The sequence below is a fragment of the Arctopsyche grandis genome, chromosome 8 (genome assembly GCF_051622035.1).
Source record: "Arctopsyche grandis isolate Sample6627 chromosome 8, ASM5162203v2, whole genome shotgun sequence".
Classification (NCBI taxonomy): domain Eukaryota; kingdom Metazoa; phylum Arthropoda; class Insecta; order Trichoptera; family Hydropsychidae; genus Arctopsyche; species Arctopsyche grandis.
The window spans coordinates 2,041,317-2,069,079 of record NC_135362.1 but is presented as its reverse complement, the minus strand read 5'-3'; the positions used below and the strand labels follow the sequence as shown (position 1 = coordinate 2,069,079).

Genomic DNA, 27,763 nt, shown 5'->3' with positions numbered 1-27,763 from the left:
AATTTAATTTTAGGTTAGATTCTTTAACTAATTAATAAAAAAAATTAGGTTATATTGAGCTAGTTTTTTTTAGCAAATTAATTGGTTAATCAGTCAAAGACCTCTGGCCAGCCAAAAACTTCAATTGGCATTTCAAATACACTAATAGAGTGCCAAATATCAATTATAATTGATTAAAACTAACATTTTTATGCGTGTTAAGGTCTGTTCATACCTATCCAGCAAGACCCGTATCCTGCAGGTGTCCTGCAAGTGCGGATAGTATTCTTTGGTACATTATATGGACGTATTCATACTCCATTCGCGCATGCGCATTGACGCATTCATGCGCGTCCATATATAATGTACTAAAGAATACTGTCCGTACTTGCAGGATACTTGCAGGATTCGGGTCGTGCTGGATAGGTATGAACAGACCTTTATGCGTATTTGTGTCATAAGTAGTCACCGGAACCTGAGGGGGCCGTGTATTGTTCAAAGGTTGTAAATGCATTGTTAAAGGTTTGCCGAACAATCGATAGCACTGTGACTATCCTACCTCTAGTCATAAGGTGTAATTTGCAGTAAGACATTTTATTTTGCTATAATGCTAAATTCATTTTTTGACATTGATTTAAATGTGAAAAGGATTCACATTAATATTATTCTCATATCTACATATACATACATATTACATTTTATCATTAAATATTTAATAATATACTTAAGAAACCAATATTTTCAGTATCGGATAAACCTTACCAACCTACGGGTATATTATATTTTTCAATTATTTGAATAAGATGCATCTTCAACGGCTCAAAATACTCTAGAAAAGCTGTAGATGAAATAGTATTCTCTCCAGTCAAATTGAATAACGCTTCTGACCAAAGCACCGAGCTTCCTTTTGACATCACCTCCCTTAACATAAATTTTCCAAAATTAGATACACATAACATTTTAACTGCAAATTATATCTACTATGCCTATGTACGTACCTCAGCTTTGGACCGATTTTTTTTGAACCGTACACATCGCAACGGTGCAATGGCATCGGCAACTTCCGTTGAGGGTCAACACTGCCAAACAGACTCAACTGACACATGCCTTTGAATATCTGCATTTGCAAAAAGCTACTCAGGAAATATCTGTAAAAATCACCTTCGAATGTGTTATTAAATCCCTGCAAACAAAACTTTTCCAAGTTCACACTGTGTACCCACCGCACATACGGAGTGTTATCGGGAATGTGATATTTAGCAGCAACGTCGAAATATTCTTCACCCCTCTGTAATCCGTTAGGTGGTGCCAATCCTTGGTATTTCATTGTGTATTTCCAAAACTGTGCATTGTATTCGTGGGGTTTTATCTGTCCGGAGAACGTTTCCCATCGGTACTTGTCGATAATGTAAGCGAACGGCACTTGAGGAATTTTGGACAAGCCTTGTCTCAGCAGTAAAACATCGTCAAATTGTATTTTATCACTGTTCTTAATTCGATTTGGATAAATATATACTGATTCATTTTCGATGAGCCCCAATCTTAGTAAATGTTGTGGTGCCATAACGGCCAGCATTACGGCATCTCCAATGCTCTCTTGGAATGCTGAGTTAGTTCCATCCTTAAAAATATACAACATTAATACTAAAATATTAATAATCCAATTGTATTATATGTACATATTTTCATACCAGGAATAGTGTCGGTAAGTTATCTTTGTATGCCATGTAATATTGAATATGTCCCAACTCATGGTGGATTACATAAAAGTCTTCCACAGATAAATTAGCACAATATATCATTCTGAAAGTACATATATATCTTCTAAAGCAATTCTACAAAAAATATTCACAGTACTGATCTAACCAAACCTGTAGTCTTTTTTCCGGAACATATTAGCCGCAGTTCCATGACACTTAACTTCATCGTCCTCGGATGATTTACGACCATCGTTTCCAAAATATGAATACTTCCAAAACTTTTCAGTCATACAAGGAAAACCTAAAGATACATAAAAGTCTTCGGCACGCTTAACCTAAAAAAAAATGTAGTACATTTAAAAAGGCATAGCATTTCATATTCATTTATAAACTTTTCTCCACTACCATATCATGCGAAGTCCAATTTTTTCTTTGAATCATATAATTCAAATCCATATTCTTAGGCAGCGGCAATATCATATCCAGTATATTTTCCCAATTCTGTCCCCACATATTACCAGTGAGATGAGCTTCAATATAACTCTTGACATTCTCATCACCAATTCGATACTTTTTCTTTATAAAAAAATTTGCTACGGCATGCAAGAGTTGGTACAATTCCTTGACATCATCGAGCAATTCATCAGTCAACTGTTTTAAGTTTTCAATTTCCAATTCCTCCCGCCACACTTCACCAACATCTACATAGCCTAAGATAATATATACACCAGATTTACTTTGATATGTATTTATATCATATTTACTTTGATACAACTATCAAAAGTATTCTAATACCTTTTCTGTGAGCAGCTTTGTTTTCGACATCTATCATTTCAGTATATAAAGGTTTCGTCGGAGGACCGACGGCTTGTCTCCAAACAAGCCAGATCCACTTGAGAACATCTTCTCTTCTACTGTTGGCCATGAGTCTTTCGAGATCAGGCTCTCCAGAAAAGCATGCCATATCTTTCAAATCACCATTATTATTATATAGCAGTGCAGCTTTCCAAACAGCAAGATCTGACGCTTTTTTCTTATTTGGTCTATTGAAATTGTTCTCAAACTTACTGTCAAGAATTGTCGTGGGTATATTTTGATTTTGACTTTCCAATTCAAACTGTATCTGTTCAAAATCATGTATGTATGTATATTAAACCATGAAGTTTTATTAAAATAAAAAAAAAGTTATGAATAATTCACCAGAGATTCGAAACACTGTTAAAGTAGCTTAAAATTATATTAAATACCTTTAATAAATAATGCTTAATTTTATCTGCACTGCTTTGATTTTTTGTATTTTCATTGACATTAATACAAATTTTTGAAGTAGTATATATATTTTGCATCTCATTTAATACTTTATTTAACTTCCTAAAAAATAAAATCAATTATTATAAATTTTAATATTAATTTTGTTGATATATCTAATCTATAATTTGGAAAGAGACTTTGTATGTAAATATCCTTGGTCGTCGTCGTTTTCGTCGTTTTCGTCGTCGTCGTCCGTAGATCGGTGACGTCATCGAACACGTGATTCGATTTTTTTTTTTTTTTCGATCCATGGGCGCCGATTTGTTTTTTTCGTTTCAATGGATTCACTCCCGCGGGGGCGCAAAGCGAGTAGTTTCATGGGGCCCCGCCAGGGGCGCCACAAGGGGCGCAGCCCCGTGGGGCTCAAAAGGGGGCGCCACAAGGGGCGCAGCCCAGTGGGGCCCCGAAGGGGGCCCGGGGGGCCCAGCCTCATGGGGCGCAGCCCCATGGGGCTCAAAAGGGGGCGCCACAAGGGGCGCAGCCCCGTGGGGCCCCGAAGGGGGCCCGGGGGGCCCAGCCTCATGGGGCGCAGCCCCATGGGGCTCAAAAGGGGGCGCCACAAGGGGCGCAGCCCCGTGGGGCCCCGAAGGGGGCCCGGGGGGCCCAGCCTCATGGGGCGCAGCCCCATGAGGCTCAAAAGGGGGCGCCACAAGGGGCGCAGCCCCGTGGGGCCCCGAAGGGGGCCCGGGGGGCCCAGCCTCATGGGGCGCAGCCCCGTGGGGCCCCGAAGGGGGCCCGGGGGGCCCAGCCTCATGGGGCGCAGCCCCATGGGGCTCAAAAGGGGGCGCCACGAGGGGCGCAGCCCCGTGGGGCCCCGGGGGGGCCCAGCCTCATGGGGCGCAGCCCCATGGGGCTCAAAAGGGGGCGCCACAAGGGGCGCAGCCCCGTGGGGCCCCGAAGGGGGCCCGGGGGGCCCAGCCTCATGGGGCGCAGTCCCATGGGGCTCAAAAGGGGGCGCCACAAGGGGCGCAGCCCCGTGGGGGCCCGGGGGGCCTAGCCTCATGGGGCGCAGCCCCATGGGGCTCAAAAGGGGGTGCCACAAGGGGCGCAGCCCCGTGAAGCCCCGAAGGGGGCGCGGGGGGCCCAGCCTCATGGGGCGTAGCCCCATGGGGCTCAAAAGGGGGCGCCACAAGGGGCGCAGCCCCGTGGGGCCCCGAAGGGGGCCCGGGGGGCCCAGCCTCATGGGGCGCAGCCCCATGGGGCTCAAAAGGGGGCGCCACAAGGGGCGCAGCCCCGTGGGGCCCCGTAGGGGGCCCGGGGGGCCCAGCCTCATGGGGCGCAAGCCCTAATAGGCATTAACTAAGGGGGGCGAAGCCCTAGACGGCAATTAATCATGGGGGCGCGGAGGGGCGAAGCCCTAAAAGGCAACTGATCATGGGGGCGAAGCCTTAGACGGCATTTAATCATGGGGGCGCGGAGGGGCGAAGCCCTAAAAGGCATTAACTAAGGGGGGCGAAGCCCTAAACGGCAATTAATCTTGGGGGCGCGGGGGGCGAAGCCCTAAAAGGCAACTGATCATGGGGGCGAAGCCTTAGACGGCATTTAATCATGGGGGCGCGGAGGGGCGAAGCCCTAAAAGGCATTAACTAAGGGGGGCGAAGCCCTAAACGGCAATTAATCTTGGGGGCGCGGGGGGCGAAGCCCTAAAAGGCAACTGATCATGGGGGCGAAGCCTTAGACGGCATTTAATCATGGGGGCGCGGAGGGGCGAAGCCCTAAAAGGCATTAACTAAGGGGGGCGAAGCCCTAAACGGCAATTAATCTTGGGGGCGTGGGGGGCGAAGCCCTAAAAGGCAACTGATCATGGGAGCGAAGCCTTAGACGGCATTTAATCATGGGGGCGCGGAGGGGCGAAGCCCTAAAAGGCATTAACTAAGGGGGGCGAAGCCCTAAACGGCAATTAATCTTGGGGGCGCGGGGGGCGAAGCCCTAAAAGGCATTAACTAAGGGGGGCGAAGCCCTAGACGGCATTTAATCATGGGGGTGCGGAGGGGCGAAGCCCTAAAGGCATTAACTAAGGGGGGCGAAGCCCTAAACGGCAATTGCTCATGGGGCGTGGAGGGGCGAAGCCCTAGAAGGCAAAGGCTCAGGGGGGCGCCGAGGGCGAAGCCCTAGAAGGCAAAAAAAAATTTTGATTTTTTTTTTTTGATTTTTTAAAAAATTTTTTTTTAATTTTTTTTTTATTTTTTTTTTATTTTTTTTTTAATTTTTTTTTTGATTTTTTTTTTATTTTATTTTTTATTTTTTTTTTTAATTTTTAAATTTTTTTTTAATTTTTTTTTTTTTTTAATTAAATTAGCTTAGTCATGTTTAAGCGGTTTATATTATAAACACTGAGCGAAGCCGGGTAATACAGCTAGTAGTTTATAAAAACAATATATTTTTTTAAATTTGATAAGTATTATAATGGAATTTTTTATATTATTTATTTATTTAACGTTTTTGACCATTATGGCATTACAGGAAGAACCTAATGCGCCACAATGGTCTACATAATAAAATAAGATAAGAGAGGAAGAAAACAAAAAATAAAATAAAAAATTAATAAATACAACAAAAAAAAGTTTTTTAAAAACATACCTCTTCTATAATTTGTATATAAAATTATTATTTTGAATAAAAAAAACAATAATTTTATTTTACTACCGCCATCTATGTTTAAAACTAATAAACAAACGGTGGATAAACGTCACCTACTATCTCGCCGGGAAAATTTCAGACGCGTCTTACACGATATTTTTGCACCATCGTAATGGCGGAGGATCCATTTACTTATATTGATGACCAAAATGAGCAATATGGCAAAGTATGAAAACGATCGGATAAGAGGCAAACTTTTTCCTGAATTTAATCGTAAGTGAAACGTAAAGGAGGTATGTAAGTAATAATAAAAAAAGCAAAAAATTAAGATACAAAAAATTATTATATAATATTAGTTGGGGTAGGAAACGATATGATAGATTAGGTTAGGTAGAGGAAACACAAAACTAGTGTTTAATATAGTTTACACACTGACAAATACAGTGAAAATTCATTATAAGTTGCCTTAATGTTGTTAATTTCATAAGTTGCATAATATAATATTATTGGTCATAATGAAAATAGTTACTTTGTCTCTTTAAAGGTGAACGAAACTCCTCTGCACAGCAAGTACAATTGACGTTTTTGTGATCCGTTCAATATGGAATCCACAAAAGTGGAGGCTTGCTCGCAAACGTATTCCCGCCATTTTGATCTCGCCGCACCAATGGCGACGGCCTCACCTTCCGTCTCATCGTCATCTTTTCCGACGGCCGTCTTCCACGCCACTTCCGAAGCCAGGATATTAAATCGCAGAGCTTCGTCGTTGACGACGGCAAACCAAGCATTCGTCAATTGTTCGCAATCTGCGAGCCTGCCACCATAGCCGCAAGAACTCGCGTCCATTTGCCGTCTGATGGAAGCCATCTTATATGTGACGGCATTGCTTGCCAAATGGTTGCCGCTCGCAAGCACTGAACGCATAATGGCGAAGATGCAAATAAAGATTTTACACTCCATGTTGAGTGATGTTTAGTTTACACTTCAAGATAAATTGTGTATCCACTTGACTCGTCTGAAAGGATGGGGTGAGTTTGCTTTATTAATATAATACTAATGGCGGCGTTATCAGTGAAAGGCTTTTATGCTATCAATTTGAATTATCGCCTTTCGAGAATGGGTTAGTTTGTATAAGTGAACTAACACAACTTTTTTTTTAGATTTTTGTACATATGTAGGTATCTATGTACATATTTACAGTATACATATATGTTAAAGTGAAATTATAATAACACTGTCGTTTCAGTGAATTCATATCAAATTAAACATTCACTGGGATATTTTATCTACGAAAATTACATATTTAGTGGGACCTATTAGTGAAATTATAATTTTTTACAATTGAATGATAGTGAAATACCTACTTAAGATTATTTTATAGGATGCTTTATGATTCAATAACACTGTTCGACAAATGAGTGCTTTTTTTGGTTCAGAGACGAGATATGACTTTTCTTATAGATCTATGCCCAGTGAACACGAATCTAGTAATAAAATGGAAGTGTGCTGAATTTTAAATCGGTAAAATTTCGAGCTAAAAACTCGTACTATTATTTAGTCGTATTTACACGAATCTGAATTGAATTAATAGGGATAATATATTAAATTGTCTTTATATGAGAATTAAATAAAATTCCACATACTATTCTTGTGGATTAATAACAAAAATTCTATTGATAATTGGCTTACCTCGATAAAATAAACGAAACACCAAGATATAGAAAAATCGCACCATTTAAAAAACACATATATCTCGTCTCTGAACCATTTTTCGTGTCGAACAGTGTAATAAATTTATATTAGTAGAAGTAGTTGATAATTATTTATATTTAGATCAAATAATTGACATATCCGGTAGTAAAGAAGAAGAAATAAAAAAAACGTTTGAAATTAGGATGGAGTGCATTTATTTGGACGAATGAATGTTGTTTTTAAATAAAAAATGCCACTCTACCTGAATAAAAACGTAAAGGAGGTTTGTAAAAACAGCTTCGATCAATGCGTTTTGCCAGTGATGACGTATGTGAAACTTGAACAAGATGCTACCCAAAGTCCAATGCACTTAAATAAGTATGGAACCCTGTAGGCTCGGCATAACGAGTAAATACAGGAAGCGGAACACGTGGGTAAGAAGTATGACAAGGGTAGTGGACATATGTAGTGGATAGAGTAAAGAGATTGAAATGGCACGTGGCTAGAAGAATGGACGAAAGGTGGACAAAAGCCAGCAGCATAGCTCGATCGTTAAGCTTCTGCCTAACACCGAGAGGCGCCGGGTTCGATCCCATGAGCTGACCTCAATTGAAAAGAAATTTTCTGAGTATATCTATAGCTGCTGGTCAGACCTGGATATTTGTGACTCCTGGTCGATCGTTTCCTATCAGAGTTTGCCAATTTTCTCTGATTTCATTGTTAAAAAAGTTCCCGATTAAAAATTGGCTAAAATCCTTTCTACCTACTATGTCACCGCTATTTGAGTATGATTAACGTTCAATAAAATTTATGTACAATTCATATATGCGACTTGTAAAATAAAAATGCTGTATTGGTTGTAATAGGCCAGGAAGGCGCATTGGGGTTTTAATTGTAAGGCCTTCCTGGTATAAAATGTAACAAAAAAAAAGGAGTTGCTTGAATGGTACCCAAGAGAATGCAAAAGGGTAAAAGGAAGATCGCAGGGAAGATGGGTAGACGAAATTAAGAAAATGTGCGGGGTGAGATGCATGAGAGTTGCGCAAAACAGAGACGAGTACAAGCGTGTTGGAGAGGCCTTCATCCAGCAGTGAATGGCGAATGGCTGTAGACGATGATGATGATGACTTGCTATTGAAATACTATTAAAATAACGTTACTGATTACGACGACCCGAATGACGCTTTTAAATTCACCCCAAACTGAATGAAACACACATTATCGTCGAAATACATAGAAGAAGACATTATTATAATTTGCTGGCTGGATACCCGAAACCTTAATTTTCTTGCCGTTCCTTTCTTCGATATATATATTGAGTGAATGCGACAGTTGCGCCTCGACCAGATAATACCTATTTTAAATCGACAAAATCGAGGTTTCGTATTCTCCAGTTTTCTCCACCGGAACTTGACCAATTTAAAAAAAAACATCATTATCAGTATGAGAAAGATATGTTCTATGTTTGTGTGGTCGTATTTTTTTAAAAATCAACCGTTATACTAGCACGCTGGACTCTTTTCGTGGGTGTAAAAAAGAGGCGATTTTATAGATGTTTGGCGGTTCCTAGCTTCTATAAAAAATAACCAATCAAAAAAATAAAACCACAGAAACATGCCAATGGTGGATATCCATAGCATATTAAAAAAATAATTTGTCTAGTGCCATAATTGAGGAAGGGAGAAGTGTAATACGTTTGTGTCAATACAAGGCGCTGGTGTCCAGCCCTCTTAAGGCATCGGCAACCTACATACATATGTATGACCCGCGGTCACCAAGTGACTCATTTGACAATTTCAAGTGACCCACTTGAGTTAACGGGTTAAGATTTCACTTGTCTGACACTAATGTAGCGTGGACGTGTAGAATGGTTTCCAAGATCGGAGTGAAAGAAGCATCAGTAGTGGTAGAGATAGTTTATTATATAGTTTATTATATACCTGCCAGCTCCGAATGAAGCACGGACCAAAACCGCCGGATATTTAAACCCATCGGGTACTTTCCGTACAGAGAGATCATTGGTTGATGGGTCGCAAGACCCTATTGGTTGTTGTATACGGCTCGTCTATACGTGAACGCGAGATCAGGTGATTTGCGCTAGTAAACCAGTGGTCGACGAGCACCAATCACTGAATATCTACGTTACATTACCATTCATTAAAAGACTGTTTTAAAATGAAAATACCACTGACCCGAAACATCTTCTTAATAATCACATATTGGTCGATTTCGACGCGCAGCCAAAAAATCAAAATCAAAATCTAAATCAGCCGACGCCTGATTTCGATTTGCTTATTTCAAAATTTTCTAAACACTCGTTTCAATAATCAATAAACCTCAAGTTATTTAAACACTCTACATTGTTAATATTTTTGAATTTATTGAATTATAATTATTAATTTAATTAATTATCACTGATATTAAGAAGTGAATTTGTAATTAAATTGTTAAATCCGTACTCACTATATTCTTGAGTCACCCAAATTATAATTTCACTGACAATAACAATTTCACTGTAACATATGCACATAGTACTGTACATAATTCGGTGTGTTTCTGAAGGTTTCCAGAAATTTGTTCAAAATATAGCATTTACAGAAATGCATAATCCATACAAATATTGTAATGTAAATAAAAAATAAGTAATGTAATATAAGATTTGGTTAAAAGGTGGTTTTTTTTTATTAGAATGTACATATATATACGTATTGGAAATATTTTTAAACACAATTTTGTTATCACATCATAAGATTAAGCTTTTATTAAATTTACAGTGGCACATAATGAATCGTGATACATTTTATATGATTTGTTGACTTGGTCCACTTTGATACAAAATATTCACGTTCAAAATCCAATAAAGTATTATAATGAAAGTGTACTAATACGAAAATTTTTAAAAATATTTGATTGCAAAAAGGAAATATGTATATATAGGTAGATAAATTTAATAAAATTGGTTTATTAAATACCTCATTCCATTTCTTCCATATCCAACATTTACAATACCCAAATAGTACTGTATTTAATAAGATGTATGTATATTAAATTAAACTCGATGTGTAGACGAGGACTTGTTAACAGAAGCACATCCCGAGAGCGACTGAATTTAAAAAGGTAGGTAGGATTTATTGTCCCGGAAAAATATCTTATTTGTACGGGAGCAATTGTACAGAGTCGGATTTAGCTGAAATTATTCAACATTCGGGTATACATTTCTTTTTAGGATATCATTTAAAATCTCAAGCTTTATTTAATGTTTCATTAAATTCAAATTCATTTTCGAAGGCTTCACGCCATGGAGCTTCAGACCATTATCATTTTTTTTCCTCACGACCAATACATAATACATATTATGTATATTCAATAAAAAAACCCACATACATCCAAAAGTACTTAAAAAAATTGATTGAACTGAGCAGGGCCGTGCGGCAGGTATACTCAAGTCTACCTGTATGATGCAAGTCTTCGATTCTTCAATTGTGATTTAAAAAAACTGCACAAAATGTACAAACACTATTTTTATTTTGAAAATATATACTACTTAAAAATAATGATATCAACTACGACAATCAAGCACAACAATCTACTATAGTTTTTCCCTTCTAGCTTTAGCAAATTCGTCAAATTCAAAGGGATGTGTAGTCTAGAGTGGCAGCTAATGTAGATTCAATATAAACTAATGACTGATTTCTAAGTTTTGTTTGGCTTATTGAACTTCTTAAATAGTATTTTATTAATTTTAATTTGGAAAAACTTCTTTCCCCACTAGCTACATAAACACTGGGTGTTAATAAAATTCTCAGAGCTACAACTGTATTCGGATACAAATTAATTAAGTTATTTTGGCACACATAATTTAAAACACGCTAAGGTTTCATAGAATTTGGGATACATAACGTAATTTATCTTGAAGATCATTTATTTATAGTACATATTTTATTTTTATTCAATAAATATTGCGGCCACATCACTATATAATAGCATGGCACGGCCCTGGAACTGAGCTATTAAAACAATTCTTATATATAAAACTGCAACGACTGTAATCGTTTCTGATTAGTCGATCGTTAAATAAAATTAATTTTATTCGATTCAAATAAATTTAATAAAAAAAAACCAAATGAATATTTCTTGGTGCCACTTTAGTATGCGGTCTACCTTCACATATGTATCTACTTTAGTATGTGATCTACATTCACGTTTTTACTTTGATATACGGTCTCACTGACTCAGTTCTCGCGTGTGACAGTGAGACCGAATAATACCGACCCTAACAACCTAATCTTAAATGCATAGGGCCAACCCTAACTTAACCTAACCTAACCTGACCCTTAAATAAATTGGTGTTAGCTGCTAAGATATGTTTTTATTTGGGAAAATATTGATGAAATAAAACTTAAAAAAAAGATATCTTAGCAGCCAACACCTATTTATTTAAGGGTCAGGTTCATAGATATGGAATACCATAAATACGCCCTTAGGCTCTAAGCCGATCACCCTGTTGGACCATGCACACACACAAAAATAGTACAGACCATGCACTCTCTCTCAGTAGCTAGTTAGCTTCTAAGTGGGAAGGTCGATTGAGATTTTTCGAAAATGCCAACGTGTTTAGTGAAATTGTGTTACAATTACTCAAGAAAACATAAAAAGGCGGATGGCATCACATATCATATGTAAGAATTAATATACATATAATGTCTTCAATTACAGTAGTATTTTAACATATAATGAAATATTGGCGCGATGTATGTAGGTTTCTATGCACTGAGGGAACAGCGGTCGACAACCTCTGCCACAGGTGAAGGAAATTCAGAAATCGACATTAAGTTTAAAACTACAAACAATGAAGTAAATATTAAAGTGTCAGCTTTAAAATTGATCCTTGTGGAAGTTTGGTTTGGTTTACTGTCACGCGGAGTGTCCAATAAAATGAATTTATAATAAAAATAAAACTTCAGTGCATGTACATCAGTGGCGGACGGTGGGTGTTAATACCGGGTGTGCTGTGTATGCCGTAGGGCATAGGGTATAAAATTAGCAATTAAAAAAAAATACTCGTTTTGCATTACAAAAATGTTTAATTTATTAGTTATTTATACATAAGTTCAATGCGACGTTTCTGAGACATAAACTTTTCGATCACGTCTGCATAGAATGTGTCTTTCTGTTTTAATTCCACCAATAACTTTTTTTCTATTGAAATTAAGCTAAGGCCACATAATCTATCTTGACCTTGCGTACCTCTATAGCAAGTTTTTATTCTTTTCAGCGCCGAAAAAGAACGTTCTGCTGAAGCTGTACTGCTTGGTATCGTTAATATTAATTCTCCCAGCTTAAACACCTCTTTAAAACCAGATTTGAGGTTATTTTTTGTCATGAATTGTATTAATTCATGAACAGGTTTCTCTGAAAATTCAGAGCTGGAATATAGCACAATGAGTTCGTTTTTCAATCGAATATAATCAAACAGTGATCCATAAAAATCTTTTAATTTATTAATTAAAACATTTGGAAAATTTTCTTTATATTCGTCATATTTATCATTACAAAGAAGGTGGAAATATTCTAATTTGGAAAGTGAAGAATATCTACATTCGACTTGTGCGATTATGCTATCAACTATTTTGAAATATAATTGACGAAATGAAGTTTTATCTTCTACTTCTGAATAATTTTTTAATCTTTGTGGCCTACGATCATGATCATCATTTTTTTCATTTAAATAATTATTCCATAACATTTCAAAATTATTATCCCTTTCGTATTTCAGTTGCTGCAAAACATCATTAATTTTTTTACAACAATATAAAACGTCCGAAGATTTAGATTGAAGAATGTTATACAAAACATCAGTTATTCCAAACAGTTTTGAAAAAATTTGAAGAAGTTTAATTGTTTGAAAATCCTCTAAAAAGCCTAAAAACCCTCGTGCTTTTATAACAGTATCTGTGTCCCATAATTCACAATTTTCTATAACATGTCGAAAAAAATCTGTAAATTGACTTCTGTATTGTTGTACTGTGCTACTTAAACGAGATGTAAAATTCCACCTTGTGGGTGCTACAGAGGGAAGTCTTTTTGTCACAAATTCCTGTAAAGCGAATACTCTTTTGGAAGATTTTGAAAAGTATGTAGACAATCCATTTAAAGTTTGAAAAAATGATTTACTTTCTTTAATATCAGAAAGACCTTGCTGCAATACTAAATTCAATACATGAGCATAACAGTGTGTAAAAAGAGCAAAAGGATAAGCATTGAGGACTTTGGATTGCAAACCATTTACGTGTCCACTCATTACACTTGCTCCATCATAAGTCTGTCCAACCAATTTGTCTTGAATTTTAAATTCTTCAACTATGTTCACCACGTGACGGAATAGACCATTAGATGTTTTATCAGCACTAACGTCTGTAAAACTAATAAACCGTTCATGTACATTGCCTTTACATACAAAACGTAAAACTGTTGAGAGCTGTGATTTTGTCATTATATCTGAAGTTTCATCGAGAATAATAGCAACAAAACTTGCTGACTCTACTTCATTTTTTATATGAACTTTAATAACATGAGCGATTGCTTCGATTATGTCATTTTGTATACTTGGAGAAGTACCACGAAAGGTAGTAGCAGTATTTAAATGAGTATCTAAAACAGAATCATATTCTCGAAGAGCATTTAGATATTCAATGTAATTGCCTTTGTTTACGGAATTACATGACTCGTCGTGAACTCGCAGGGACAGTTCTTGTTTTCCTAGATAGATTATTGCGTTAATAATTCGTTTTAAAACATCTCTATTTTTATTTACTTGTTCATTATGTCGACTTATTTCGGCTTTACGTTGACTGTCAATTAATACGTCGATTCGTTGTTTGCCAAACATTTGTATGGAAAGAAATGATTGAACGTGTGCCTGCGATCCTTCGTGTTTCTTCAGTGCTGCTGTCAAATGGTTGAGATCAGCAAATCCTTCTTTGTTCCACACATTAATATCTTTGGAGAACAATAAACATGGCCAGCAGAAAAGTTTGGATCGAATTTCACAGCCTGTAATCCATTCGAATTTTTTATAATTTGAAACGCAAAAATGTCTAGTGTAAACTTTTGTTTTTTCTTTATGCAAACTGGATAAATTTGGAAGAGACGGACACGGTTTCCCATATTTAATTATTTTTAATTTTATCTCAAAACTTCTATTTGAAAACGGAATAGTTAAAATGTCTTGAACACTGTTAGCCATTATTAGTTATTAGAGGTATGACTGAGATATGACCATAAAAATACGAATGTGCGAAAAAGTACGAGACCACGTGTCGCATCGCATTCGGTCAATTGCCGAGTGGTGCGGTGCGGTGCGGTGCGGTGCGGTGCGGTGCGCGGTGCTCTGAAGTCGTAGCACACCGTACGTCTTAATATCGCGAACAAACCTATACAAGCGAATATCCGCCTGCACACTCCAACCAAACCCACCAATTTGCTGCACGGCATAGGTATTCTCTCGTCGCGGCGCACAAACTACATCTAACATCACACAACACGCTGCAGACTGCACACCACACCATACACCATACATTTAGCGCACGCGGTAAATACACCATACACATCAATGCCTGTTTATACAACAACACATTATTTTGTATTAAAATACTACTTTATGTGGTCTTTGGTTTTCACGGGTGTGCGCCGCACACCTAGCACACACCCAATATACGCCACTGATGTACATATGTACATAAACTGGTTGCTCACCACTGCCAACCACTGCTGGACGGTCCCGTCCTTTTTTTTCACCACTTCCCCGCTAGTTAAACCCCCCGCACCCCTCAGTTAGTGGTGACAAGATTTCCAACGAAATTTGTATGTAATGGCATATCTAGGTTATTCTACATCTATGGTCAGGTTAGGTTAGGTTAAGTTAAGGTTGGCCCTATAAAAAACAAAAATTATATTAAACAGGTCGTTGTTACGATACAAATAAAAAAAAATAGTCGACTGCGATTCAAAGGTAGATCGCATGCTAAGGTAGACTGCATAATATGTAAAATGGTAAAGATTTTTTTCATGGTTTTCATTTCATATCCATTTACCGAGCGAAGCCGAGTACCGCCACTTGTTTTGTATAAAGGTGATTGCCAACCGTTTTGTTTTATTTTGAGATATTTCTATTTCATATGTCAAAAACAATATTAAAATTTTGTCATAAAGAAACTCATTTTTTATAAAAAATTGTTTTAGAATCCGAAGAGTGTGGACTACGTATTTCTAGAGGTCTTTTTTACTATTCAAAGCTCGGAGTTGGCAAAGCTCTTGATTGAAAAATACGATCCGAGCAATCTAATTTAATGCAAACAAATAGATTGTTCTCAAATCCCACCAGAGCACTACGCTTTCTAATCATTATTGACAAATATAAATCAATCACATCAACAAATACACTCACACTGGATAAATACGTGTATTGAATCCAAAATAACGTAGTTTTATTACTTTATACATATACACATACTGGTCGGGAATTTCCGAGCGAAAATTGAAAATTTTGGCACGCGAACACCAATGTAAAAATGCGTATGCATATCATAAAAAAAAATTATGAAATTTCTATATTATAATAATATTTTATGAGATTTTGTAAAAATATTTTTTTATGAAATTTAAACGTGAATAATTATATTTTTGATTGGTTTTTTAAAAATGAAATAATTGATTGTTAAAAGTAAAATAAATTAAAAAGCATTTTTAATTTAATTCAGTTAATATATATGTATATGTATATATATATATATATATATATATATATATATATATATATATATATATATATATATATATATATATATACATATATATACATATACAGTGGCGGACTGGGACTGAAATCAGTGCATGCCAGGAGTCAAAGGGGGCCCCCGGGGTTACAAAAATTTGTCCCCCCCCCCCCCATATAACAAAATTGTCCTCTTTCCATCACGCTTAAAATCAAGGGTAAAAAATAAATGGAATTTTAAAAAATGGAATAAACAAATTTAGGTACAAGAAAAATGGCAAAAGCCAAATAGATCCATAAATTACATTGTATATTTAGTTTTAACCCTTGTCCTAGGTAAGAATGCAAAATTGAATATTTTTTTAAAAAATCTTTTTTATATCGGAATAAAAATGGAAAATATTTTTTGCATACACCTTATTGAGTTATAAAATATGAAAATTTTAATTTTCTAATGCTTGATATACATATAAAATTTCGTGAACACCCGTTGACCGAAAGTGACAGTTTACTCCTGTTGGCAGTTTACCGGATTTTTCTTCCACTATTTAAAATTGTGTATTTAAAACTTACTATATCGTCGAAGTATGTATAATCAAATGTTATTTTGAAAGTATGAAGTAAATTTAAATTGCTGGTTGATAATGAATTGTCCTATCAAAATTGTTTTAAGCAATTCAGTTTATATTATTCACAGAAATTCGTTTATTCCCATTTTTATTTCAGTAGGTAGTCGTTACATAGATATTGGTATATACATAATCTTGAGGTTGGAAATGGGCCCGGCAAAAGGGCCCACGTAAATGTTGAAACTTACATTTCGAGCCTAATAAAAAAAGTTAACCGATCCTTGCGCTGTTAAAGCTGGTATTAGTTGTTTGTGTATGTCCTAAGAAATTTGTTTTGTTGAAATATCCAAACTTTAGGTCCCAAAGTGCAATATCCTATAAATTTTTACACACGTGAAGTAGTTAAAAAGTTATTTAATTTTACTGAGGGCCCATATTTTCTAAAAGATAGTGGGGCCCCCATGCCATCGGGCATGTTCGCTTGTATGGCCAGTCCGCCACTGTACATATATATATATATATATATATATATATATATATATATATATATATATATATATATATATATATATATATATATATATATATATATATATATATACATTTACATATATATATGTACATATGTATGTTCATATGTATTTAGTCATATAGTCATATAATCATATAATGTGATGAGTATAATCATATAATCCATAATCATATAATGTGATAAGAGTATAATCATATAATCCATCTCATGTAATCCAAGTGATTACGAATTTGGACAAATATTTGCAACTAATTTTCCAAATTCATGCAACTACTGATGCAGTTACTGATCATTTAATTTAAAAGCTATGAAGCGACTCCGATTGATAACACTGTTCGACACGAAAAAAGGTTCAGAGATACGAGATATAACTTTTCTTATAGATCTATGCCCAGTAAACACGAATCTGGTAATAAAAAGTGTTGATTGGCTCGAGATTCGGAGATACATATGTATATGTGTTTTTTAAAACGCGCGATTTTTCTATATCTTGGTGTTGTTCGGTCGATTTCTCAAAATCTGTTAATTTCCTGTTCAAAATGAATATTGGAATCTATAGTCGGGTATTTTATCTTTTATAATATATAGATTTTTTTGTAGATCGTTACTGAGGAAATACCACGAAAAATAATAATTTATCAGTTTTAAATTGATTTCAGAATTATTTTTGTTTAAAAATCATTATAAAATAAGGATGATAATTTTAATTGAAAATAATATAAAATGGGTACTTTATAATAAATTTTAAAAGATTTTTTGACATCAGTCCATTTAATAAAAAAATAACTACAAATGTACAAACATACATTTGTATGTATACATATGCGTGTATATACATTCTACTGAAGCGGTCAAATCTACCCGAGTGGAAATATAACGAGCAGATTTATCTTTTTATAAGTATTTATATTTTAATGGGTTTCCTGAAGCAGTGTAGTATGTCAAATGTCACTTCGTTAAAAGTTATGCTTCGCTATGTGCAAAAATCTTTTCTATTGCTCAATTTATTGATTTTTTTTTATATTTACTTGATCTATGTTTGATATGAACATAATATGTATGAGAAAATTTATATTATAGCTTTTGTGCCTGTTTGGGTATTATATTGGGATTTTTTAAAAATAAATCCTTTTTATTTGATTATACATTTTGATTATTTTTCAAAACCACACATAAAATGTGAACGGGCAAAACATTAGCCAGCAGTTTGGCTTAATGCGATCACTGGTTCGATCCGCCAAAACTGCTGGTTAGATTTGGGGGTTTTGTGACTCCAAATCGATCGTTTCTCTATCAGAGTTTGCCAATTTTATCTGATCATTGTTGAAACGGTTCCTCAAATTGGCAAATAAATCCTTTCCTGTTGTCACAAAAAATCTTATGTATTATTGTGTATAATTTGTAAAAATCATGCCCAAAATCTAAATCTATAGATATCTCAATAATCATCTATATTTATTATGTGTATAAATTGTAATAATTGTGCACAATATCTAAAATCAATAAATATCTCAATGGTTTTATTCTGTACTTAATTAATTGTTAAAATTAATTCAATGGTCCTTGCGCCGTATATATGTATGTAAAATAAAAATGTCTGGCCGTATATTTCATTTATGGTTTCGAATTATGTAATGATTATGTATTGAAAATATATACATATATATATATATATATATATATATATATATATATATATATATATATATATATATATATATATATATATATATATATATATATATATATATAATTTCTTGATGTGTATAGTATACTCGTCGCATTGGAGTGATCTGTAATGACGAGTGTACTTTGATTGATTGAATAAAAAAAATGAATTAGTAGAAATTTCAAGTCAAAGGAACATACATACATACAATTATATATGTAGATAGTTAGCGGAATGATTAAGAAATATAATTTAATATTCAGTCTAGCTATGAGATAAAAGTTGTAGGAAATTTGATGTCTACCTTATACCGTGTTAACACGATGCAAGTATCTCGGGCGAGTAACTTGGATGTTACTTGCAGCGTTGCAACAGGTGATCAAACCTGTAAAATATTTTTGGTTAGAGCAGAAAACGACGTCATTCAATCGCATCTCGAAATAATCCTTTGGTGTCATTGAATTTTTAATAAATTATCTAGGTAAATATGTGTCGATATCCGTACATAATAGATCCAATAAAAACATAAATTAAGGTATAAAAAGTCGTTATCACATGGATCGTGATAGATATTTTCTTATCGTATTATCCACTAAATTGATATAAAAAGCGAACGACAGCGGCTCCAACGTATTGTCGACTTGGAGACTCAAAGGTAAGCACTTAAATATGCAGAAGTAAATTTAGATTATACACATTTTATAACAAAACATTTAAAAAAATCACAATTCAATCAATTATTTAATTTATTTGATGCTCAACAAATATAATATGTAATCGTATGCTTAAAATATATAGAAATTTCATTAAAAAAAACTGTACAATATGCTATCATAAATCAACTTTTAAGGTCTGACCGTAGTATGCACCTGCGACACGACACGGCAGCGTGTCACAGGTTTTGCATTGCATTATGTATTAACAGCAGAGTTGCATTATGTATTAACTATGCCATGTCGTGTCGTGCTGCAGCAGTCGACGGCCGCATAATGCGGTCAGACCTTTACAATAATATTTTATAGTATTGTAATATTAATTTTTAAATTATGCTGTGTATTATACTACGTAATAATTAAACACAAATACGCGATATGCGTTTTCCCACTTGCAACTTATAACTTTTTGTTTTTCCGCTTTCTTATTTTGTTTTAGTAAATTGCTAATTTTGCTTGCAAATTTCTAATTTTGAAAATGAACGACTACGATCATCAAAAACAAATGCAATATGGATTCTCCCACATGCAATGGATGCAAAATTTTTATACTCAAGGAATGTTTTCCGACATCGATTTGATTATTTTGAAGAAAAGGTGAAAACTTTCAACGCATTAACTATATTAATATATAATATTCGGGATGTACTAACCAAACGACTTAAATTTGTTTATAATGCAATTTTAGATATCACACCCACAAGTCAATCTTGTACAGTGCAAGCCCTTACTTTAGGGCAAAACTTGATCAAAATATGGATATACGAGATTTGGAGATTTGCTTTGATGGAATAAGAAAAGAATCTGTGGACAAGGTTTTCGAATTTCTGTATAAGGGCACTTTGGGTAAGAATAACAAAATTTCTCAATTGCTGGATTTTGTAATTTTTCCTGCGGATCAATTTTATGAGTGAATTCTTTACAGAATTGAGGATAGAACAGGTGGCAAATATTTTAAAGTTAGCCGAAATTTTGCAGCTTGACGAACTTATGAAGAATTGTTATTCGTTTTTAGAGACAGTATATCGGGACAATAATCAAGTCTCACAAAACACAGAAGATATTGACAAATATTTATTAGATAACTTTTCAGAAGTAAGTCTGAATTATATATTATTTATATTTATTTTTTATGAAAATATTTATTTCCGTAAAAATATTTGTTTTTTTATAATCAACTTGTATTTTAAGATAACAAGCCACGCAAGGTACTTAAACTTGTCTGTTGAGAATGTGAAGCAATTGCTTTCATCCGATGATTTGCAAGTGTCATCAGAAGAGCAGGTGTTCGGAGGACTCTCCAAGTGGATTAAATAAGATTGGAACAATCGGAAAAAAGATCTGTATTCCCTGATGAAATATATTCGATTAACCCATTGTGATGTTTCGGTAGGGATTTTATTTTTGTCTCCATCTTATTATGAGTTGACTGATGTTTTAATATTCGTATATAATTTGCTTTCCAAGTTTTTACTGGAAGAAGTGAGGTCACTTTGTTGCGAATCCGTCTCAGAATGTCCATTGTCAATGGTGTTGGATGCCTTACAGTGGCACCAAATGCCCGAAAAGAGATCTTCTCTGCATTTGATGAATGCCAAATGCCGAAATATATATAAACAAGTTTTGATTTTAGGAGGAAATGATCTTAATGTAAGTGTATTTTCCATTCCATTGTTTACTTTTTTTTATTAATTGACATGTTTACAAAATGTTAAATATTCTGTTTCAGATATCGGGTATAATAGATATGTACAACCCAATAACAAATGCATGGAGCCAATCAATTCACAATACTATTAATATTTATAAGAATTTTTCGGCAGTAATATTTAAAAAAAAAGTATTTACATTTGGCGGAGAGGATGCAAATGGAAGATGCACGAATGAGGTATGCAGTAATTTCATAGCACTTTATCTACATACAAAGTATTATTATATAATCGTAAGAAAGTGCAACCTCGAGGATTTGACTTATGTATAAAAAACTTCGAATGTACTGTTCTCGGAATTAAACATTGATTACATTTTCATTGTTTTTAAAAATGTGTGCGTGTTTATATAGATAATTTCAACATCGTTAATTATACTTTTTGTTACTCAATCATGTAATTGTTAACTGTAATAAATTAATTATTTTTCAAAATTTTAAGGCGACCATAAGCTTCAATTCGTATAAGTAGGTCTATTATTTTATTTTAATCTCCTAAACCACTCATTGTATTTTCATTGAATCTTTTGTATACATAGACACAAAAGAAATGAAAAATTTATTTTTACAGGTCCACACATTTAATCTTCTTAGAAGAACACCAACTAAATTAGCAACAATGAATTGTGAAAGATCGTACTCAACAGCAGCTGTAGTTGGTGACCGAATATTTGCGATTGGCGGAATTGGTGCTTCAAACTCCGTAGAAGAGTAAGTATACCTATATATATATATATATATATATATATATATATATATATATATATATATATATATATATATATATATATATATATATATATATATATATATATATATATATATATATATATATATATATATATATATATATATATATATATATATATATATATATATATATATATATATATATATATATATATATAGATAAAGGTCTAGAAATGCACGCCATTTAAAAGTGCTTTTGATAAAATCGATCACAATATACTTATTAACAAACTAGATTCGGCTGGTATAAAAGGATCTCTTCTAAATTGGCTTAAATCCTACGTTGGTAATGGGTCGCAAATAGTAATGACCAACGGCTATAAATCACACACTTGTTATGCTACCTCTGGTGTACCGCAAGGATCCCATCTTGCTCCCATTCTATTCTTACTTTTTATCAATGATATCAGTTTGGTTATCAAACACTCCAAGTTTGCACTCTTTGCAGACGATCTAAAGCTATATATCACCGCTTCGACTAAATCATGTAAACAATTGCAATCAGATCTCAATAGAGTCTGGTCGTGGTGCGAATCAAACAATATGAGTTTAAATATTGAAATATGAAGCCAGCAGCATAGCTCGGACGTTAAGCTTCTGCTTACCGTCAAGAAGGTGCCGGGTTCAATCCCTGAATGAAAATGAATTTTTCAGAGTATGCTGTTGGTCAGACCTGGACTTGTGACTCCAGGTTGATCGTTTCCTATCAGAGTTTGCCAATTTTCTCTGATTTCATTGTTGAAACGGTTCCCGGAAAAAAAAAATTGGCTAAAAATCCTTCCTACCTACTATGTCACCATTATTTGAAATTTGATTGATGTACAATAAAAATTTATGTACAATTCATAGATGTCTCGTTAATTTGCGAGTTTTTTCAGTGTCTCGCAATTCAACGACTTATAATAAAAATGCTGCATTTGTATTTGTAATTGGCCAGGAAGGCGCATTGGGATTTACCTGTAAGGCCTTCCTGTTATATATGTAAAATAAAAATAATAAAATAATAATAAATATCACCAAATGTTATCATATAAGCCAGCAGCATAGCTCGGACGTTAAGCTTCTGCTTACCGTCAAGAAGGTGCCGGGTTCTATCCCTGAATGAAAATGAATTTTTCAGAGTATGCTGTTGGTCAGACCTGGATTTGTGACTCCAGGTTGATCGTTTCCTATCAGAGTTTGCCAATTTTCTCTGATTTCATTGTTGAAACGGTTCCCGGAAAAAAAATTGGCTAAAAATCCTTCCTACCTACTATGTCACCACTATTTGAAAAATTTGATTGATCTACAATAAAAATTTATGTACAATTCATAGATGTCTCGTTAATTTGCGAGTTTTTTCAGTGTCTCGCAATTCAACGACTTATAATAAAAATGCTGTATTTGTATTTGTAATTGGCCAGGAAGGCGCATTGGGATTTACCTGTAAGGCCTTCCTGGTATATATGTAAAATAAAATAAAAAATATATAAAATTTACCCGTAAAAAGAAACCCTTACAATTTGACTATTCAATTAATGGTGCACTTCTACAGGAAATGCAAGAAGTCCACGACCTTGGGATCCTAATTGATCAGCGACTTTCCTTTGTTTCTCACATGGATCATGTTATTGGGAAATCCCTTCAAATGCTAGGTTTTCTTAAACGTAATACTACCGAATTTCGCTCAGTTGAAACAAAAATTGTACTACTCAATGCGTTAGTGCGAAGTCACATCGAGTATGCTAGTATAGTTTGGAACCCATTCTATAGCCGTCATTCACAGCGCATTGAATCAATTCAACGCTCGTTTACGAAGCACTTAGCATTTACTTCTCCTGAAATATCACACAGATGTCCTTATGACCAACGTTTAAATTTTTTTAAAATGCAGTCCCTAAAATCGTGCCGTACCTTGCTTGATTTAACGTTCCTCCACAAAGCATTTAATTATTGATAGTACTGACATCGTAAATCATATATCGCTTTCCATACCCTTTAGATACCCTAGATTCACCTTAACTAAAACCTTCCATATCCCTGTCTGGAATACTAATCTCGGATTAAATGCACCTATTGCAAGATTATGTAGCACCTATAATGAAGTAAACTCTGAAAGATGTAATAAAGATATTTTTAGTGATTCCATTATGATGTTTAGGAAGAAATTGTTATTATTATTATTATTATTGTAATCGAATTATTATTATTATTATTATCATTGTTGTCTTACTTGTTCTACTGTATTCTAGATTAATTGTTTAACATTTAAAAATAATTTGTAATATACTTAAATAATGTTGTGCACACCTATAAGTGATGTATTTACATATATACCAGAATCATAAATATGTAAAGAATATATTGTGTAATGTATGTACATTGTTGGTGAGCCTTTTTAAATAAAATAAAAATACATATATGTATGCAATTTTTAGGTGGTCGTAGTCGACGACTACATCTATTGCATTGGTGGATATGATGGCTTTTCTTGTATTAGTAATGTTGAAAGATATCATCCTGGAAGCGACACCTGGACTTCAATGACCAATTCACTCGTAAAAGATGCTGCTTTTCAAGTAATATCTTACAATGAAAAGATAATTTGTTTTGTTTGGTTTACACTTACATACATATTTTAATCAACTGTTTCCTGAATTCTGTTTTGTTTAATTTGGCTCCAACTTTTTCAGGGGGATCTCAATCGAAAGCAGTACAGAAGTACGACCCAGCAAACGACGTTTGGAAAATAATTAGCGAGACGCAAAAAAAACGATCATGTTATAATGCAATAATTTTTTAATTTATTTATTTATATATATATATATATATATATATATATATATATATATATATATATATATATATATATATTTATTTATTTATTTATTTTAAACAGACCATTGTGGCATAACAGGAATTCCTAAAGCGCCACAATGGTCAAAAAATATAACACAAAAAAGAAAAAAAACAAAATAACAATTAAACATAAACATAAATACATCCATACATACATAAAAAATAGCATTTATAATAACAGATAAAGTAAAAATATCAAATAAAATATAGCATAAGGAATGCCTTGCACCTACAGCCAGTTTCAATAAATATGTAAGAAACAACTACAAATACAAAACATCCCTGTAAGGCCCAAATGGAAGAGAGTTAATCAAAATTTCACTCATAAATCACAATCAATCATGAAAACAATGATGAGCGCAGACTACCAGATAAATGGGTTAGAGTAATTTCCGACAATTTACGCTCACTAAGGTGGAAAATATCACATTCAGTCTCGGCAGCAACGATTTCATTAAGAAGTCGGATAGCTCTTGGAATAGGAGCCATTCGAAAAAGGACTGTGCGGGCAGGAGGTACAGCCAGCAAATGATGATGTCTACCACGCACATAGTGAATAGGGACATAAAGCCCCAACTGGTCCAGCAACAACGGGCATGACGTATTACCACGTAAGAGCAGGAGAACGAAACGAATTAATGAGAAGTTTCTCCGAAGTTCAAGGGAATTATACCCAAGCATGCCCAAAAGGAAAGGAGTGGGGTAGAGATATGGGTAATACCCATATTCTTTCCTATATAGGAAACGAAGAAATGCTTTTTGCACTTTCTCAATCATCAGAGAGTAATTTGCTTCATGCGGATTCCACACAATCGCATTATACTCTAGCTTACTTCTCACAAGCGAATTGAAAAGCAAGCGAGAAGACAAAGGATTGGAGAATAATCTTGCATATCTCAAAACAAATCCAAGTCGACGAAAGGAAACGTCAGCGACTTTTTTGATATGGTTGTGAAAGGTGAGCTGAGGATCAAAAGTGATACCCAAATCGACAATAGTATATGTATATATATATCATATATATATATTTATATATATATATATATATATATATATATATATATATATATATATATATATATATATATATATATATATATATATATATATAATATATATATATATATATATATATATATATATATATATATATATATATATATATATATATATATATATATATATCATCATTCATCATTTACAGCCATTCGCCATCCACTGCTGGATGAAGACCTCTCCAACACGCTTCCACTCGTCTCTGTTTTGCGCAACACTCATCCATCTCATTCCGCACATTTTTCTAATTTCGTTCACCCATCTTCCTTGCGGTCTTCCTTTAACTCTTTTGCATTCTCTCGGGTACCATTCAAGCACTTATTTTGTCCACCTTTCGTCCATCCTCCTAGCTACGTGACCCGCCCATTGCCATTTCAATCTCTTCACTCTATTCACTATGCCCACTACCCTTGTCATACTTCTCACCCACGTGTTCCGCTTTCTGTCTTTCCTCGTTATGCCAAGCATACAGCGTTCCATACTTCTTTGAGTGCATTGGATTTTATTTAGCATCTTGGCGTTCAGTGTCCAAGTTTCACATCCATACGTCATCAATGGCAAAACGCATTGATCAAAGATCCTTTTCTTCAGGCAGAGTGGCATTTTTGATTTAAAAACAGCATGCATCCGTCCAAATGCACTCCAACCTAATTTCTTACGTATCTTTATCTCTTCATCTTTACTACCAGACATGTCAATTATTTGACCTAAATATAAATAATTATTTACTACTTCTACTGGTTTATCATCTAATGGGATGCTATCAGGCATGCAATTACTATTGAACATTAGTTTGGTCTTATCTACATTAATTTTTAATCCTACTTTTCTACTTTCCCTGTCCAGCTGTGTTAGTCTGATAAGTAGGTAAGCTGAATCACGAGCTACTAAAACTATATTGTCTGCGAACCGAAAGTGATTCAAGAAGCGACCATTGATGCTTACTCCGGCTGTATCCCAATCCAAGTTCCTGAAAACTCCCTCAAGCACCGCATTGAATAACTTGGGCGAGATTGTATCTCCTTGTCTTACTCCTTTTCCTATGCTAAATCTATCAGTACCTGAAAAAAATTTAACCGAAGCTGTGGCATTCTTATATATTGCAGCTAACAGTCCCACATAGGGTTTCGGCACTCCCTGTGTTTGTAGAGCGTTAAGTACTGCATTACTATATCGAAGGCTTTCTCATAATCGACGAAACCTAGGCACAATGGCCGTTGATATTCGTTGGCGCGCTCGATTAGTTCGCCAACTACTTGGAGGTGGTCCATTGTGCTGAAATTTGCCCTTAACCCTGCCTGTTCTATAGGTTGGTTCTCGTCGAGGATATTCTTCAGCCTTTCTGTAACAACCTTCGTGAAGACCTTGTAGACCGCTGAAAGTAAACTAATGGGTCGGTAGTTCTTGATATCGCTTTTGTCGCCTTTTTGTGTATTAAATAGATAGTTGCGTTATTCCATCCTTCTGGTATAGCTTGGTTCTGGATGCGTTTGCTGAAAAGCCTAGCTAAGATATTAATTAGGGGGGGGGCGCCACATTTTAGCAAGTCAGTGGGTATATTATCTTCCCCTGGGCTTTTACCGTTCTTTGCAGTTTTTAGCGCGGCCTCTACTTCGCTAGGCAATACTGCAGGAACCCTTTGGCCGTGTGTCGATTCCAGAGTGCGGAATTGACCGTTGTCGTTCTCGTATAGTTTTGCATAGAACGTGTAAACTCTGTCTATGATTTCTTCTCTATTCCTAATTATTACTCCGCTCTCAGATCTGATTGCGATCATTTGGTTTTTGCCTAAGAAAAGATCCTGTTTGCACTACGGTTATTCTTATTATTGGTATTTTCTATTAGCTTGCTGTTAAAATCCCTGACATCCCTGACTATTCTCTTTTTAATTTC

The 27,763-nt window shown here is 34.9% G+C and overlaps 3 protein-coding genes across 4 annotated transcripts in view; 1 reads left to right on the top strand and 2 right to left on the bottom strand.

Moving 5' to 3' along the window:
• Positions 1-27,763, bottom strand: part of LOC143915612 (uncharacterized) — an 854,026-nt gene that overhangs the window by 485,990 nt on the left and 340,273 nt on the right. The gene's annotated exons all lie outside the window — the stretch shown is intronic.
• On the bottom strand, positions 561-10,367 carry LOC143915358 (angiotensin-converting enzyme-like). The gene is made up of 10 exons (XM_077435971.1): positions 10,235-10,367; positions 6,100-6,585; positions 2,927-3,050; positions 2,475-2,802; positions 2,085-2,389; positions 1,851-2,014; positions 1,671-1,782; positions 1,203-1,600; positions 978-1,127; positions 561-900 (listed from the first exon to the last, which is right to left on the bottom strand). The coding sequence occupies exons 2-10, from the start codon at positions 6,528-6,530 to the stop codon at positions 738-740; spliced, it is 2,175 nt and encodes a 724-aa protein (XP_077292097.1). The 5' UTR covers positions 6,531-6,585; positions 10,235-10,367; the 3' UTR covers positions 561-737.
• LOC143915685 (kelch-like protein 1) lies at positions 19,436-24,745 on the top strand. Of its 2 annotated transcripts, XM_077436413.1 has the most exons (10): positions 19,436-19,460; positions 19,958-20,115; positions 20,207-20,364; positions 20,444-20,613; positions 20,710-20,907; positions 20,986-21,168; positions 21,248-21,406; positions 21,798-21,937; positions 24,208-24,567; positions 24,649-24,745. In XM_077436413.1, the coding sequence occupies exons 2-5, from the start codon at positions 19,997-19,999 to the stop codon at positions 20,833-20,835; spliced, it is 573 nt and encodes a 190-aa protein (XP_077292539.1). In that variant the 5' UTR covers positions 19,436-19,460; positions 19,958-19,996; the 3' UTR covers positions 20,836-20,907; positions 20,986-21,168; positions 21,248-21,406; positions 21,798-21,937; positions 24,208-24,567; positions 24,649-24,745. The 2 variants fall into 2 exon arrangements, with proteins under 2 accessions (XP_077292539.1, XP_077292538.1); XM_077436412.1 differs by having other exon boundaries at positions 21,248-21,937.

Bases quoted from the DNA above. Each gene is read 5' to 3' on its own strand.
- LOC143915358 (XM_077435971.1), bottom strand. From the start codon at position 6,530: ATGGAGTGTAAAATCTTTATTTGCATCTTCGCCATTATGCGTTCAGTG. The intron at 3,051-6,099 runs GTAACTATTTTC...TTTATTTTTTAG, and splicing joins TTCACCTTTAAAGAGACAAA to GAAGTTAAATAAAGTATTAA. The intron at 1,128-1,202 runs GTGGGTACACAG...TGATTTTTACAG, and splicing joins GATAACACTCCGTATGTGCG to ATATTTCCTGAGTAGCTTTT.
- LOC143915685 (XM_077436413.1), top strand. From the start codon at position 19,997: ATGAACGACTACGATCATCAAAAACAAATGCAATATGGATTCTCCCAC. The intron at 20,116-20,206 runs GTGAAAACTTTC...ATGCAATTTTAG, and splicing joins TTGATTATTTTGAAGAAAAG to ATATCACACCCACAAGTCAA. The intron at 20,365-20,443 runs GTAAGAATAACA...AATTCTTTACAG, and splicing joins TCTGTATAAGGGCACTTTGG to AATTGAGGATAGAACAGGTG.